The following is a 14,630-nucleotide window of genomic DNA, read 5'->3' on the forward strand; positions in this document are numbered from 1 at the left end:
GTTATGAACAATTTTGAAAAAGACGAGAGAGGTCTAGGAAGAGCTAGGTTTATGCAGGATGGGAGTGATGGAGTTTTTCATCTGCATAGAGAAGTCAGTCACGGCCGCTCTCATAACAGTGCTTAAAAAGCTCGCACCAGGTCGATGGCTGATCGCACACGTTCAGCATGTTCACCAGACACGAGATGGCCGTCGGGAAGTGACTCAATCTTGATGCTTACATGCTTCTGCAGAAATTCGGTTAAGCCAGAGACGCTTCGATCACCCATGTAAGTCAAGGCTGTCTTGTTGTGAGCCGAGAACAAAGTGATTGTGGGATAGCTGGTCAGGTTCAGGTAAGGCTCGGGGTCGTTGCTAGAGACATCGAACTCATAGAGCACCAGTGAATCGACATGTGCCATCGACACGGCGAGAGACCGATACGTCGGCTCGAGGAGGTTGCAAAATCCGCACCACCTCGTTCGAAAATTGACAAGAACATCTTTAGCCGGGTCCATCACGCGGCCACGAAATTCCTTTGCCACAAGAGTGTACACAGGTCCGTCCTCGTGAAGAGGCGCATCCGCCGATCGCAACGTTGGACTGACTTGATGCGCAAAGACCCTCTGGACGAAGTCGAAGATGAGGTCTTCTCGGAGAGGCTGATTGCGGGGAAACACGTAATGAGACTCATTCTTGATGTCGACAAAGACGAGTGAGGGAATTGTCCTGGGCGGAATGCCCATTTTCAAGGCCAGCTGTTGATATCTGATCCCATCAAGAGTGGCAACATTCAATGAACCCTTGAAATGTGCGGCAGTCTTGTACAGGGCAACTTGCAGCTTGTCTGACCTGGCAGAATCATCGCGGTAGAGGATCAACGCGGGGATGCCCGATCCCAACTTAGAATAATAGTTATCTTGAGTGAGAGGTTCAATCAGCGGAACTGCCCACTCCGATACCCACAACCCGAACTTCATCACAAGAGATTCTGCGTCACTAGACTGTTCTTGCTGCCATGTCACAGAATCCTGCTGTTGACGAAGAATAATGTATGAAGGAAGCGTTGAGATCCCCAAGATGTTGTGGATCCCTACATTGGTGATGTATACAAAGCTCAATTGGTCCTTTAGATTCCTCGCGGTCACCAGAAAGTGTTCACCGATGTCGTTGGCATCTTGCACAAATGCAGCTACCACCACCTGCTCCCTTTCCAGCATATCCACTAAATGTACAATTTTCCAGACACTGTTTACATCATCGTCCATCATTCTTCTGCAGTATTTCACCATTTCGTCAGCTGTAGCTCGGTGCAGGTATTCATATGCTTGCCCCTTTTGAAAGAAGAGCAGTGTAGGATGATATGTGATCTCGTTCTGTTGGCAAATATTCGCTCCATCAGCTGTGCTGCAGTCTACTCGGGCAAACATCGGACTTCCACCCATAACTGCTGCTGCTCGACGAAACTCAGACCGGAGACGACGGGAATGTCCGCACCAAGGAAGGAAAAATTCAACGAAGAGGCCGGTATCGTTGTACTTATCTAGGTACTCGGGCATGCTAGTTGCGTCCAAAATTTTACTTCCTGGAGAATCTTGCCATTCCTGTTCCTCGCTTCCGAACAAACCGACACCATACGTGAACATCAAAACAATGGTCGCAGTAGGGAATCTCATATTGGGTATCGCCTTGTCACGAAAATACGAAAGGTTTATGGAAGAACCGTGGAAGGCGGCATGTCCAAGAAATCCTGTAAAACCCAACATGGATTAATTGACAAACAAGATATACAATCTAGAGTTACAAAGAGACCATCCATTTGCTCCTTCAGCACTTTGACCAACCCCTTAACTGCATCTGTTTGTTTTGAGGGGTTCCTTGTCCCGATAAGCTACTTTACTTGCTATCCTGTTCATCCACCGGAACCTTTATTCACTCTCTGCCCGATTCGATTCCACGCTCTTTCTCAATGACTCGCTTAATCTCTGAGCTTTACTGCCATTCCATTTCCTCCTGTTATCCACGTCCGTTGCGCAGGAACTACAATCACCTATTAACTTTCTTCTTCCCTCCTCTCCTCCTCTCCTCCTCTCTCTCTTCCCCTCCACTCCTTCCCCGCCTTCATCTCCTCCTCTACCCTCTCCTCTCGTTCAGCGTTGGACATCAAAGGTCCTCACGCTTGGTGGCAGGTGGGATTTATTTGTTAATCTGGATTTAGGTGTTTAAATATGAATTAAGAACTTTTCGCTTTCAATTTCTTGAGTAAAATTTGTTTTCGGGGCGATCGGGATGGCGGGGAGGAGTGGGAGGAAGGGCGATCCTGTGAAGAGGGTGCGGGAGATCATCTTCCACAACTACCCCGATGGCTACGAAGCCTTTGCCGACATGGATGCCGATCACGATGGTAAGATCAGTCTGCAGGACTTTGTAGGGAAGGTCAAGGAGCTCGAGTGGGGCGACGACATCTCTACGGACGATCTCGACATCGTGTATCATGCCTGCAAGGTCGATCAAGACGGGCTCGTCTCTCTCAAAGACTTCCTCACCTTGCTCAATGCCCAATCGACCTCAGCTGTCAAGTCTTCAGGCAGATCTTTCGAAGAGGTACTGCTGGCTCCCTGCATCATTCCCTGACGAGGTCCTTCAGGTGCTCCTTGAATGTAAAGACGAACATGGCGCGCAAAAGTTTGTTTCTGTTCCAGCGAGTGTGACATGGCCTGAGCTTCTGCAGAAACTTAAGAAGAAATACAGCAGGCCTGTCACATTCATGTACGAAGCTGACGGTAACCCCTACACGGTGAAATCAGAGCGAGATCTGAAGCAATGCTGGGACTCCGTGGAAGAAGCATTCACAAAGCTCAAGGCAGGATCAGGCATCTCAGCTCATCTAGAAGCTTTCATTGTCGACCTGGACCCCTCAATCTTCAATGCTAGCACAAAATCTGCTCCGAGCGCTCAAAAACCGGCCATTGCCGCCCGTCGTTCTGTCCTGCCACCCAAGCGAGTGAGCATGAAAGGGAACGATATAGATGAGGTAGAGAAGAGCAAAGATGCTACTTCTCGGAGAATGGCCTTGATGCAAGACTTTGAAAGCAAGCATCAGTGGATCGATGAGATGATGAAGAAGATCGGGGGAGTAGAGCAAGAACCAGTCGGGCTGAGAGACAAGTGGGATCGGCTCATGAAAGCCTGCAAGACATTGGACACGAAGCGAGAAGGTCTCTTATCTCACGACACTTTCCGAAAGGCTTTGCTTGCTGTGGAGCCAAACTTGACCAAGCAGCAGATCCAGTGGTTCATTCATGATGCTGATCCATCTGAGAATGGACGAGTGCCCTACGAACGATATTGTTCACAGAAGATTCAAGGAAACGCCATCTCACAACAAAACGACGTACAAGAATTGGCTGTGCAAGACATGGAGCAGAGAATCTCTGAAGCCTTGAGGCATCGCTACAAGTCGCTACCAGTATCTTTCAGAAAGATGGATGCTGACGGCGACGGATACATCTCAAAGAGTGAATTGAAACAGGTGATTGAAGAGAAGCTGGATATCAAGATTCCAAACAGGATGTTTGAGGAGGTTTTCAGACGCATGGATACCAAGGGTGATGGGAGTATCGACTATCAAGAGTTTCTCGAGCATTTCCATTCGGCAGCAGAGATCAAAGTTGATGTCGACGGAAGTTGCGATTCCATGTCCGTGTATGAAATCTGCAAGCTGTTGCTGAACATATATGGGTCCACGGCTGAAGCCTTCAGAGAGCTGAATGTCGGTGGAAACGGGAGAGTCACTCGAGATGAGCTGTTCGAAGGTCTTCGGAGAGTTGGAGCGAGGATGAGTCTGAGGCGGATAGATCAAATCATATCTGAGATTACCAACGATCAAGGCAAATTCATGAATTACAAGCATTTTCTCAAGGCGATGTCTACGGTGAAAATGTCAGATGCAAGAGCGGTCGGACAAGACGAGTCTCTCAAGGAAGAAGCAATGATCCGAGACGCGATCCGAGAATCGTTTTCAGACGCCAAACAAGCATTTCACTCGTTTGACAAGGATAAAGATGGTCGCCTCTCACAAAAAGAATTCTTTGATGGTCTGGATAGAATCTTTCAGCATGAGCCTCTCAACAATCTCTTGAAAAATCGATTGTTCAAGAGAACTGATTTGGACGGAGATGGTTTCTTGGCATATCATGAGTTCTTGACAAGGTTTGGGGTGAAGCCCGTTCTGCGAATCACGCAAGGATTTGAAAGGAAAGTGTCTGACGCGCTCAAGAAACATTATTCAGATTCTTTGCACAAAGCCTTTGTAGACATGGACGAAGATAAAGACGGGATACTGCGGAAAGAAGAATTCAAACATGGAATCCAGAAATATCTGCGAATGCAGGATGCAAAAGACGAAGACATTGAGTCTATGTTCCACACTGCTGACAATCGTGAGCTCATTATGGACTTCCATGAGTTTGTCGTTCGCTTTGGCATCGATTACAAGAGTGAGGGTCGCTGGGTTTTCACTAGTGACACAAAGAGCAAAGATCAACACAAGGTCCCCGAGAGAGTAAAGATTTTTCGTCGTAACATGCCGCCTTCCAAGTGGTACGGCCGAGGAGGAGTGATGGCTATCCTTGCCAATTTCTGTCAGAGAGGAACGCTACGCAGGAAACTGAGCCTCCTCGCCGAGCGGTGTCAAGAGCTGGACAGCCAGGGCTCGGGGCTGATTGCTGTCGATGGTTTCACTTCCATGGTCACCACTGTCGAGCCGAAATTCGTGCAGAGCATCGTGCAGTGGCTGTTGCAGTATGTGGAAGCAAAGGCGATGATATCGGGATCAAACATCAACTACTTGAAGGTGCTGAAGCATCTTGAAGAGGAGCATATCTTCCTAGAATTCATGGACTTGAAAGCCTTTGGCATGGCGCTGAGGAATGGTCTGAATATGAGCTCCCTTACTGCTGATGAAATTCTTTTGCTGTCAGGGAAGACAGAATCAAACACATGGTGGGACAAGCAGGCGCAAGCTGTGAACCTTTACTTGTTCTGGAAAGATTTCTTGATCAAAGACTTCAAGCTGGAGTTCTCGCTCTTCCGCGCTCTCCTCTACGAGAATCACTGGCAAGAATTCAAGGCTGCCTTCGAATCTTTCGACATCTCCTCCAAGACACAGACCCTCATCTCTAGGACTGATTTTGTCCTTGCGCTAGATCGCCTGGTCGCAGACGGCATTATTGACAAGGCAGAGAAGCAAGATATCTGGAGCATTACATTGAGGGACGATCAGTTTATCAAGGAAGGACCCAGCATTGGCTACATCGACTTCTTTCACGGCTTCTTGAACTTCTACATCCCAGACGAGATCGAGTTGTACCGGTTGATCTTCCCTTGCTGGGAAGAGTGTGCGATGAAGTTCGAGAAGCTTTCGCATCACTTCCTTCCGTTCAGGAAGTTTCATGACCTGTCGCGACAGTTTCACCTTGAAAAGCCGCTGTCCTACCAGCAAGTCGAGTACCTCATCGACGTCCTCGACGTCAACGGCGACAACCGGGTAAGTTGACGTCGATGTCGTCGAGCCGCTGATGGCGCACAGGTGTCGTTGGAAGAGTTCAAGATGCGGTTTGCGCGAGAGGAGATGAACCTGATGGAAGTCTTCCGGTACAGGTGGTTTGACATCCTCCAGTTCCTCGCCAAGAAGAACATCGAGAACAAGACCAACTCCCTCGATATCCCTAAGACTCTGTTTCGTGAATGGCTGGTGCAGGCGCACGAGTCGGGAATTATGCAGGTGATGCAGTTTCACCTGGAGGAGAAGGAAGTCTCGAGAATGAGCAACGACATCCCTCCTTCCTGCCTCAACATCAACGCTGACGTTGTGGCAACCAAGTGGATCTCAAGGTTTTGCAAGGAGTACTACCAAGTGCATTCTGGGTTTGTGGGGAATCACGCCGAGTACAAGAGGCCCAAGTGGGATGTTGTCATCTCCCACTTTGAAAGCCTGGACAAGACTGAGAATCGACAGGTTCACAGCATGCACGAAGGTGTTTGTCATGTTTGCTCCTCGCGCACGTGTTTCTGGAGGACGCGAGAGAGGTCTTGGGTGACGTGGGAGGAATTCGTGAAGACGCTGTTGAGGTCGGGAATCCACATGGAGCCTCAGCACGTGCAGAAGCTTCTCGAGCACCTTGATCCCGACCTGCACGGCATCGTGGACTGGCGATCCTTTGTGGAAGGAAGGCTGTTCATGAAGGAGCGAGATGGTCTGCAGACTATGAAGAGCATCGCCGGAGGGTTCCAGGAGAAGGATTGGCAGCTGACGAACCCGTGCTCGCCCCCCTACTTCTTGGACGGCCAACTGTTCTTGCTGACCCGAACCGTCTTGACCCGACACTGGCGGAAAATCTTCGACGCGTGTAACGAAGAAAAGAAGAGGAGTCTGAAGAAGCGCGAGAGCGTCGCCAATGAAGGGATGAAGGAAGGGATGCTTACTATGGAAACCTTCGTCGACATCCTGAGTAAGGTGTTGACTGCTGCTATGCAGGATGAAAAGGAGAATAGAGAGTTTCTCTCGAAACTCCTGCTTGCGTTTGAGACCTTGCGTGAGAATAAGTTTCAGAGAACTTTCACAGTCCTCTCACGAAGCGATTCTCACTTGGCAGTGATGGACGATTACTTGCAGAGCTTCTCGGATGAGACCTCGCCCAGACCGCTCTCTCACATCGACTTCATCGCCTTCTGTAAAAACTTTTCGCAAGGAACTTTTGGTGTCCACGAAATCTTCGAGGCGAAGTGGCAGGCGATCTATAGTCTCTTCATGAAGTGCGACAGAGGTGGCTTGGGATGCGCCCCCAAGTCAGAGATGGTAGCTAGAATCTTGTGAAGGTGCCAACACTGATGGTCTTTTCTTGACAGCTGGACGTTCTCTCGGCCGCGAACCTGGGTCTCGACTCCTCGATGCTGCAGTTCCTCTTCAGAGACGACGATGACATATGGTGCAGCGATTCACCACACGGACACGACGAGCGATCATCGCACATCAAGTATGACAATCTGTGCTGGCGGTTTGCCAAGATGAACATTCAGAAGAAGTTTCACAGCAGATGTTTGACGATGCTCAAGGAATTTCGCAAGGTCGACAAGGAAGAGGCTCTGCTGGTGTCACAAGAGCAGTTTTCGAGAGCTCTTACCTCAGTCTCAGTTGGCTTCACTCAGCTCGAGGTTAACCTTGTCTGGCACTTCTTGCCCAAGACGGACGATCGATGTTCCTATCATGAACTGCTGCGAGGAGGCTTCGCCATCATCCCCGCAAATCCCGCGGTCTACGAGCTCTGGCTGGCGATTGAGGGCAAGTGGGAGGAGGTGGCGGAGCAGTTCTTGTCGTTCGATGTGAACTACGACGGGGCGGTGACCGGGAAGGAGTTTGAGAGCGGCATCCTTGCAGTCATGAAGGAAGGGATTCTTGGAGAACAGTTCGCGCTGGTGGATCGCGTCAGGCCTGCGGTGCAGAGTGTCGTGTCTGAGCTCGTAGATTCAAATGGAGATCTGGTCAATCTCGACGACTTGATCTGGACGCTCGCGGTGCCGCATGTGCGGAAGGTTCTTCCTGCCAAGGCTTCGCAGATCTACGACACGATCAGCATGGAATGCAGGAATGTGATGCTCAGAGGAGCGAACAAGAGCAGAGGAGAAGCGCTGGGCATGACGGTTGGGACCATTTCCCGCGCTGTCTGTGAAGGGAAACTGAAGAGAATCTTTGAGGGCACCGGGCTGAGTGCGCTATGCATCCGCCTGATCGTGAACAGAATGGACCCTTCCTTCCTCAATGGCCAGCGGCTGTCCGAGGGAGCCATCACGGAGGAGAGCGCGTGCAAAGCTCTCAGGGAGATCGTACAGGATGAAGTCAGCGAGGAGGAAGCAGCCAAGTTTCAACTCACGCTGTGCAGCCTGCTGGCTGATTTCGAGTCCTTGAAGTGGGAAACGTGGAGAGAGAAGGGACAAGGGAGAAGCGCATTCAAGGAGTTCGAAGGAATGTGTGTCGGGCAAGGCTCAGATGTCATCGCAAGGCCGGAGACAAACAGGCAGCATATGAAAAACGTCTTCTCTTCCCCCGTCGATTTCCTCCCGCTTGGGCTGCGACCTTCTCATGCCTTAGAAAAGCTTTACGAGGATCGCAGGGACAGAGTGTATCACTCGAGCGCATGGCAGGCGTTCTGGCAGGGCACGTCGGGAGGGTCTGAGCGACCGATGGAGAAGAACTTGAAAATGAACGTGGAGGAGCTGAAGGTGATGCGGAATAAGGCACATCTTCTGCACTGACCTTATTGTATCTCGCAGAAGAAAATCCGGAGGATACTGTTTCTTCGCTTCGACTCCATTGAGGTTGCCTCCTCCGCCTCCTCCCTCCTGCTGTTGACATGCCGAGCAGGCAGCTTTCCATTCTCTCGATGCTGATGGGAACGGGCTCATAACCGAGGCTGAGTTCATCAAGGGCCTCAACGACCTCCGAGAGGGTCTGAGCATGCAAGAGATCAACCATCTCTGGCGGTTGGAGGTGCCCAGGTTGTGAAGGAGGTGGAGGAAGGAGCCGCTCAGTTGCTGACCTCGTGCACAGAGGAAACTTCTTGGGGTATAACGACTTCCTTTCCAAGTACGGTACTCATGTGACCGACGTGTCGGGAGTGGCAGAGATGCGGGAGAGAAGGTGAGGGTTACAATGACTGAAGGAGCCTTGACTTGGATGCGTGTCAGCGGAGTGTACGGAAAGTTGAAGCAGGCAAGAGGGGAGGCATGAAATTCTTGTACATGTCGGATCATGTAAATAAAGTGAGATGTGAACTAAACCACCGGCTTTGCAACACAGCAATCACACTTTCTGTTCTGCTCGTTTTCATCATCAATCTAATGTCAACAGGTATGAAGGCAGAAGTTAGATGCTGCTAAGAGGATGTCCCTGCTCGAACGAGAAGGTTCCCTCCGCGTGATACCTCTGAGTAGCTCCAGCAGAAGCCATGTGCTCGGACGCGGGGAGCTGGGTGAACCAATCCCAATGGGCATCCCAGTTCTGTTATAGCAGATATGTCAAGGCAATAAACAAGAGATCTTGCACATGAACTCAAAGCCCTCAATAAATGGCATCAAACCTAGACGAGGTAAAGGGAATCTTTCTTCTTCTTGACTACGGTATCTGTTCTACATTATCCTGAATCTTCAACCACCAAGAAAAGCCTGAAAGATATGGACACACAAGCCAACTTGCACTCGCTGTTTCAACAAAGTCTCTGAAATCACCAGGTCGAAATCGCACCAATAATCAATCCGTATCATATGGCCATAGAAACCTCCATAGATAAAAAAACACTTCATCTCATTATTCTCATTATCTCATCTGGGTTTAATTTCTATTCTGCTCTTTCATGGCCTAGCTTCATCTTGCACAGTATCATCGTCCTTTTTCCCCTTCACTCGCATCTCTCCTCCTAGTCTCATCATCTCCCCTTCCCTCCTCACTCAGATTTCTCTTCACGACTTGTTCTCTCACCTTGGGCACTCCCGGCCTAGCGTTCGCCGGCAGCCATCCTGATGACTGCAACGCGTCTGTCAACCTCTCCAACACCATCGCGGCTCTTCGTTTGAGCTCTACCCCACCCTTCCCGCAATCACATTTTCCCTTCTCACCAGGACCCTACCCAATTTTTACTATCATGCTTTGGCATCTTCTCGGGGGTACTTTTGCTACCCACCCCTTGGTATGGCCAATGGCTTCTCAGAGAATTGTTTCACCGGGCACTGGCCTGCAGACCTTCAGGAAGAAAACCTGTGAAACCTGGACGCACAACTAGCATTTTAAAGGCGTATCCTTTTAAAAATTCAACGGCAAATGATCTACCCATGACACCCCTGGTAATACCCAAACTCTTAGGTTATAAGGTACCGGTACTAATAGAAATAAAGGTACCATGTTGATCTTGACTTTTAGAGTTTTTGACTTGTAACGCATTACCACAAGAGACCCTATAAGTAAAGTAAGATTATAGTGGTACACATCAAAAAATTAACGCCGCTTAGCTACCTTTCGCAGATTTAGGCTAAATCTACAGAACAGCAGGTAAAACTAACAGGAAAGCATCTAAAATAGGTTGAAAGATTGTTACTTTCACCAGATTTGTCTGCCCCACGGCGGTTGACGGCAATGTCCATGAGCAGTGTGGTGGGAAGAGATAGCGGGAAGAGATAGCAGGAGCAGATCAGAGATCAGAGAAGAGAAGAATGGATATGAGAAGCGAAGAGTGGAAAAATAGAGGTGATATCGTGCAAGATATGGAAGAGAGTGAAAGATAGATACGGTGAGAGCCACAACCATGGACTAAGACGATATATTTGTTGTTGGAACAAGGTATGCTTGACGTAAGATACATAAAGAACATAAAATATACTTGAGAGGGCAGAAGATCAAAATAAGAATCGCCTTTGGTGGATGATGAATCGAAAGGATGTTTGACAAGGTAACGATTTAGACCGAGAAAAAAGGATATCACATCGAGAAAGGAAGAAGTTAGTGAAGCAGTCAAATCGAAATGTGAGTTTGCAATGTAGAACGGTGAATTTTCTTGAGTGCATGATTCATGCAACTGCATTGTTAGTGAATTTGTTCCAACTACCATGGCATCTTGGAAAGTGAAATAACGGTTCAAACAGACTGTTGTGTGCCTGCGTTGGCACCTGTCCCCAAGAGGTTCAGGATGAACAAATACGAAGTTCTCGGGGTGGTGGGAGAGGGTGCATATGGCGTTGTGCTCAGATGTCGAAATAAGGAATCTGGGGAGATTGTAGCCATCAAGAAGTTCAAGGAGAGCGAGGACGATGAGATCGTAAGGAAGACAACTCTCCGTGAGGTGAATCTCTTCAAGACCAATGCTGACTCATCAGCTCTGACTGTCATGTCGACTTGTCTCTCTTCTCTATAGGTCAAGATTTTAAGGATGCTCCAACATGAGAATATCGTCGAGCTTAGAGAGGCCTTTCGTCGCAAGGGAAAACTCTACCTCGTGTTTGAGTATGTAGAAAAGAATTTGCTGGAGATCCTCGAGCAGCAACCAGCAGGATTGCCTCCAGAGCTTGTGAGGAAGTATATCTATCAGGTTCTCTTGAAAGCTTACAAGCTTGACATGCTCACGATGATCCTAGCTTTGCCGCGCGATTAATTGGTGTCATGAGCACAATGTTGTTCATCGAGATATCAAGCCCGAGAATCTGCTGATCAACCCTGATCATTCGTTAAAACTTTGTGATTTTGGATTTGCGAGAACAGTGACCTCAAAGAATAGAGGAGAGCTCACAGACTATGTCGCCACGAGGTCTGGCACGACACAAGACTCTCGCGAGCTGATACATTGTGTAGATGGTACCGAGCGCCAGAGCTCTTACTTGGAGACACAGCCTACGGGAAGGCAGTGGATATGTGGGCGATAGGATGTATCATGGGGGAGCTGACAGACGGGCAACCGCTGTTCCCCGGAGAGAGCGAGATCGATCAGCTCTATGTCATACAAAAAGTTATGGGGCCACTTACCCACGAACAGACTGACATGTTCTTGCGAAATCCAAGATTCTTGGGGTTGAAGGTATGTCTTGCCTTAGTTGATCAATGACAGATTCTGAGCCTTCTGCCAGTTTCCTGATATGTCGCGACCCGAAACCTTGGAAAAGCGATATGTTGGCAAATTAACAAAGAAGGCTCTTTCATTCATGAAAGGATTGCTATCGATGGATCCTTACAAGAGACTAAACGCGCCAGATGCCTTACAAAACAGGTGATGCGTTGCTCAGTCTTCAACGTCAGCATGCTGATAGTCTCACAGTTACTTTGATGGATTGCGCGAAGCTCACGAGCAGCAGATTGCAAGTGCTCGCTCACGAGGGGGTGAACGATCGCCCTCAGCAAGGTCTGAAGCTTCTACCCAACAACAGGTGACACCGCGCGACCCCAGGCATCGCCAACTTGCAACTCACCAGGTTTTCCAGGTGACAATGAAGAAGAGTTCCCACAGCAAGCCTTCGCACGATTCTCAATCAAGCTCTTTGAATCAACAGAAGCATCATAAGCCGTCCGAATCGTCGTCATCCTCCTCCTTGCTCTCCAACGAAGGGATTCGTCTTCCAAGCAAGCAAGGGCATCGGAATGTTCCCCAAAATGACACGCCTCACTCGTCCACGCCGGTTCAGCCGACTCCCATGCTTGGGGAGATCAGGAGAGGCCAGCCAACCATTGAGCTCCATGTCGGAGGCTTTGAAGATAAGAAGGGACAGGGAAGCTTTGCAGCCGGGCCGTACATGTCGAAACATGGATCTTCGATGCTCGCCAAGGCGCCACAGTCTCGTGATGGCTTGCACGACCATGATGAAGATCCTCGCCACCGTAACCAGAAAGATTCCCACGAGGAAGAATCAAATGAGAGGAGGAGAAAACCGCAGGGACTCAACTCTACTTTACTTGAACTTCCTTCTCCGCAAGGCAACTATGGTTACATCGGACAAATGCCACCACCATCGCGGGGAGAAGGGCAGAGGTCCAAGCCGCATTTCGTGAAGGATCCGAAGAGGCAGAGCATAGAAGCGCCAATGATGAAGATGGAGGTGCTTCTCGACTGCCGCTCATCTTGCCATGTTGCTGACGTTGCATCTGCAGGTCCTGATGGATCAGAAATCTCCGAGACAGCAGATGCCGCAGGGAGGATATGGGATGATGTCCAAGAAGATGCCGGCTGCCAAGGGATACAGCAAGCACGGCATGCAGTCGCTGGCACCACTCAGCGGTTACGACACGTTGCATGCGAAGTCAAGCCATGGGTCGAGGTTGAAGCAGGACCTATCCCTCTCGTCGGGTGCTGGTTACAAATCGATTGCCGGCTACAACTCGATGCAAATCCCCGAAGAAGATCGCCACTTGCTCAACAGCATGCCGTTGGATCCGCAGCATCGCTGAATGTCGTCGTTATTGTTTCCTCTTGTTTGACCTTTTAATCTATCTGTGGCCTGCCGTTGTTGATGATTTGTATACTGGCGATGAATACATACTTGTTCTCGGATTGCTTGTCTCGGATTGCTTCTTACGTATCGGGTTGTTCTTGTAAATGGGCTGAGGCGCCTGGACGTCGAGAAGCACCGGATACTTGGTCATTCAACCACACAGCATGGTATGATGCCTCGTCTAGTGCCGTTTCGCTCGATGCCATTCGCAGCATCCCGTTCACATGCAGCAGCCCGACGATAGCAAGCACTGTGTTGTTTCTAAGCTGCTCCCTAGTGTCTGGCAGCTGTTTGCGCAAGGAGCAACATTCGAGGATTGATTTCAGTAAGAACTTGTCACGCGATTCGATCAAGACTGGATGGATTCGCGGGATCAAGGCAAAGATGACGATGAGAGGGATAGAAACGATCAGATCATCGACTGACTGCTCGACAAGTCACAAACCGACAGCTCTCAAGCACTCGGTACCTCGTGAGAGGCTTGCGACACGCCGGCAGCGCTCTCAGCATACCTTGTACCAAGACAAGTCAGCCTCCACCCATTCACATCATGTTTCAACCATGCAATCGTTGTTAGGATTGACGAGCTGAGAAAGATGGCAGCTGAGAAAGGAACCAGCTCGAGGATCCTCCGAGAGTCGCTGAAGACTTGGAGAAAGTCGACGCGTCCGCCTGCACTCTTGACGGGAGAGTGAGCGAGTTTGTGCTAGCAGATGGGAAGGGGCACCGGTGTAAAGGAGCTTGCGAACCCCCGGATCCCTCGCAGGGCCGAGGGGATGTCAAACATTTCTGTGATGCTGACAAGCTTTGAAAGCTCGTCGAACGTGTCGGTGGCGTTGATGTCGCCCAAGACCTGAGCACCGTCAGACAGTTTGACACATCCAACTCTCATCTCACCACTGAGCAGCCAAGGGCCTTGGCTTCCTGCACCGCAGCTACAAACTCTCCTCCTGACTCCATTCCCGCTCGCTGCAGGATGGCGTAAACAGAAGAGATGAAAAGATCGGCGATGCTCTTGTTCATGATCGACCCTCCTCTTTCCTCTTTCGTTTTGGACGGCGACGAGTCGAACATGCACAGAAAGCGATCCAAGCAGAGCTCGAGGCAGACAACTCGCGGTCGGAGGAGCCGGAGGCATTGCCGGACATCTTCTGTGCTTGCCTGCGACACATGGAAGGTCCCAAGGATGTACACGTGCGTCCTCGATGAAGGTTCGTAGAAGTATGCTGTGCTTGACGGAAGCTCCTCCAGCCTGACTGGCATCTGTTCCCTGCTCGCAGCCGACAGAGCGACTGAAGCATGTTTCCTCGGAAGAAGCGAAGGAAAGACGCAGAAGGGACATGCGGATTGAAGCAGAAGCAAAAGTGAGAAACTTACAAGGTGGGTGGCATGCATGGGACTGCACAAGATGAGCTAAAGGAGACAAGAGAAACTGTCAGGTAGGTTAGCTACGAGGATCGAGCGAAAGGAAAGGGACGAATGAATATCAATGAAATGGCAGCGAGATGATAGAGGAGGAGGAGGAGGAGGAGGAGGAGGAGGAGGAGGAGGAGGAGGAGGAGGAGGAGGAGGAGGAGGAGGAGGAGGAGGAGGAGGAGGAGGAGGAGGAGGAGGAGGAGGAGGAGGAA

The 14,630-nt window shown here is 49.9% G+C and overlaps 5 protein-coding genes across 5 annotated transcripts; 3 read left to right on the forward strand and 2 right to left on the reverse strand.

Annotated features, from left to right (window-relative positions):
• Positions 1–33: 33 nt before the first annotated feature.
• Positions 34–1,655, reverse strand: GUITHDRAFT_106478 (hypothetical protein; the record flags this gene model as incomplete). The annotated part of the gene is made up of 2 exons (XM_005834853.1): positions 34–81; positions 138–1,655. The coding sequence occupies 2 exons, from the start codon at positions 1,653–1,655 to the stop codon at positions 34–36; spliced, it is 1,566 nt and encodes a 521-aa protein (XP_005834910.1).
• A 1,742-nt stretch (positions 1,656–3,397) lies between these two features.
• On the forward strand, positions 3,398–3,907 carry GUITHDRAFT_69142 (hypothetical protein; the record flags this gene model as incomplete). Its single annotated transcript, XM_005834854.1, has 2 exons — positions 3,398–3,655; positions 3,701–3,907. Coding segments are annotated over 2 exons (465 nt in total), but the record flags the coding sequence as incomplete, so codon positions are not given.
• Positions 3,908–10,715: 6,808 nt separating this feature from the next.
• GUITHDRAFT_69171 (hypothetical protein) lies at positions 10,716–11,790 on the forward strand (the record flags this gene model as incomplete). The annotated part of the gene is made up of 5 exons (XM_005834855.1): positions 10,716–10,868; positions 10,941–11,114; positions 11,161–11,330; positions 11,375–11,597; positions 11,647–11,790. 5 exons carry the CDS (start codon positions 10,716–10,718, stop codon positions 11,788–11,790), a joined length of 864 nt encoding a protein of 287 aa, XP_005834912.1.
• Positions 11,791–12,252: 462 nt separating this feature from the next.
• GUITHDRAFT_152008 (hypothetical protein) lies at positions 12,253–13,060 on the forward strand. The gene is made up of 2 exons (XM_005834856.1): positions 12,253–12,609; positions 12,662–13,060. Exons 1-2 carry the CDS (start codon positions 12,307–12,309, stop codon positions 12,956–12,958), a joined length of 600 nt encoding a protein of 199 aa, XP_005834913.1. The 5' UTR covers positions 12,253–12,306; the 3' UTR covers positions 12,959–13,060.
• A 22-nt stretch (positions 13,061–13,082) lies between these two features.
• GUITHDRAFT_106481 (hypothetical protein) lies at positions 13,083–14,265 on the reverse strand (the record flags this gene model as incomplete). The annotated part of the gene is made up of 5 exons (XM_005834857.1): positions 13,083–13,427; positions 13,472–13,514; positions 13,563–13,681; positions 13,730–13,855; positions 13,900–14,265. The coding sequence occupies 5 exons, from the start codon at positions 14,263–14,265 to the stop codon at positions 13,083–13,085; spliced, it is 999 nt and encodes a 332-aa protein (XP_005834914.1).
• Between the last annotated feature and the right edge of the window lie 365 nt (positions 14,266–14,630).

The sequence above is a fragment of the Guillardia theta genome (assembly GCF_000315625.1).
Source record: "Guillardia theta CCMP2712 unplaced genomic scaffold GUITHscaffold_24, whole genome shotgun sequence".
Lineage (NCBI taxonomy): Eukaryota > Cryptophyceae > Pyrenomonadales > Geminigeraceae > Guillardia > Guillardia theta.

Bases quoted from the DNA above. Each gene is read 5' to 3' on its own strand.
- GUITHDRAFT_152008 (XM_005834856.1), top strand. From the start codon at position 12,307: ATGTCGAAACATGGATCTTCGATGCTCGCCAAGGCGCCACAGTCTCGT. The intron at 12,610-12,661 runs GTGCTTCTCGAC...TTGCATCTGCAG, and splicing joins CGCCAATGATGAAGATGGAG to GTCCTGATGGATCAGAAATC.